The sequence below is a fragment of the Malurus melanocephalus genome, unplaced genomic scaffold (assembly GCF_030028575.1).
Source record: "Malurus melanocephalus ecotype Western Australia unplaced genomic scaffold, MMel_1.1 scaffold_98, whole genome shotgun sequence".
Lineage (NCBI taxonomy): Eukaryota > Metazoa > Chordata > Aves > Passeriformes > Maluridae > Malurus > Malurus melanocephalus.
The window spans coordinates 1,837,281-1,838,810 of NW_026623330.1; the positions used below are offsets into that span (position 1 = coordinate 1,837,281).

General features: G+C 51.5%; 1 protein-coding gene across 1 annotated transcript in view; it reads right to left on the reverse strand.

Moving 5' to 3' along the window:
• The window catches only part of PITPNC1 (phosphatidylinositol transfer protein cytoplasmic 1), a 78,126-nt gene extending 76,619 nt beyond the window's left edge, over positions 1-1,507 (reverse strand). Inside the window, exon 1 of the mRNA XM_057368889.1 lies at positions 863-1,507. Coding sequence (XP_057224872.1) covers positions 863-910 — 48 coding nt within the window. The 5' untranslated portion in view covers positions 911-1,507. The remainder of the gene's footprint in view (positions 1-862) is intronic.
• Between the last annotated feature and the right edge of the window lie 23 nt (positions 1,508-1,530).

A 1,530-nucleotide genomic window follows, 5' to 3' on the forward strand; every position in this document is an offset into this window, starting at 1 on the left:
GCGCGGCCAGCACGCCCTCTGGCGGCCCCGCCGCCGCCCGCGGGACCAGCGGAACTTTGCGCGCAGCTCCGCACAAAATGCGAGCTCAGAGCGGGCTCCTTCCCCTCAGCGACTCCCAATCCGCAGCAGAAACGACCAAATGAGTCAACACCGGGCTTTTTTGTACTTGCAGGACACTAGAGCATAAAGCACCATCTCCATTCCTAACGCCATCAGGCCTTTGGGCACATAATTGCACCCACAAACACTTCATGAGCACCAGTAACTCCAGAGCACGTGTACTCCGTGTAGGTATTACTGTGTTGGTTAAAACMGTGAGCAGGCGGTATGTTTGCAGATAAATAAAAACATAATGCTTCTAACGCAGAGTTCAGAACACTGACGAAGTGCTCGTTGACTTTCAATCACTTCTTCAAATGACAACCAAGTTTTATTAATAAATGATCACCTCTCTTCCCCTACCTGTGCTGAAGTTTCAGGCCATGTTCAGCTGCGAGGGTATTTTAAGCAAAGGTGAAATATATTTAGAATCTGGGTTTATGGAAAAACGCTTTATCAGATAGAAATTTCAGCACAAAGCATTCCCTTGCAAACATGCATGAAATTCCTCTGAAAAGTCTGGTTGAAAAAGCTTTATAATCACTATTTTGACGACACAATGCTTTTGATACACTTAAGTTACCTTCGTTCCTGCAGGATTCCTATATTTTCCAATAAAAACATTCCTCTCTAACCAATCATCTCCGACTAAGTTCATTACACGAAGAAAAAATATTCAGCAAAACAAATATAACCTCAATTCGCCTTGAAAGATAAAAGCCTCTGTAAGGAACAGCCTCTCCGGTAYGAGCGCGGATCTTACCTCTTCAACTGTCAGAGGCATACAGATCCGGTACTCCTTCATGAGCATATTCCTGCTGCTCAGTGCGGACCGGCGAACTGGGAGAAAAGTGGTGATTTCTGCACAGAGATCACGACGGAAACCAAACACGGGGAAAAATAATCAAGCTTCTTTCTCTGTGCGCGCTTGACAATGTGTGCACAAGACAGTAATGCAACCATCCAGGAAGGCTGACCCAGCAAGAAGCGAAGCCACCACAACCGCTTCTTTCTCCCAGTTCTTCCTCCTTCACACTGCGATCATGGGAATCTCACAGACGCTCGCACTGAGATACGCTCAAAGTCTCAAACCCCCACCGCTCTCGCCCCAGCCGAAGACATCCGTCGGAAGTGCATGGAAACGCCGGGCTCTCTCGCGGCTGTGTCAAGACATGCCTGGGGCGGCGAAAAGCACAAACGAGCCGAAAATGTGGCTTTCACCCCCGCCGGCAGTACGTCGGGCGGCAGGAGAGATGCGATGCTGATTCCCAAGACAAAGGCTTTTTATAACGTTGCCTTGCCTGGCTGCCAAACGCGGCTCCCACCTCCCCGCCGCAACGCGGCTGCGGCCGCCGCGGCTCCCGCTGGGCTCGAGGGGGGGACGGGGGGGCAGCGCGGCGCTCGGGCGGGCGGCCGCGGGTTCCCCGGCGC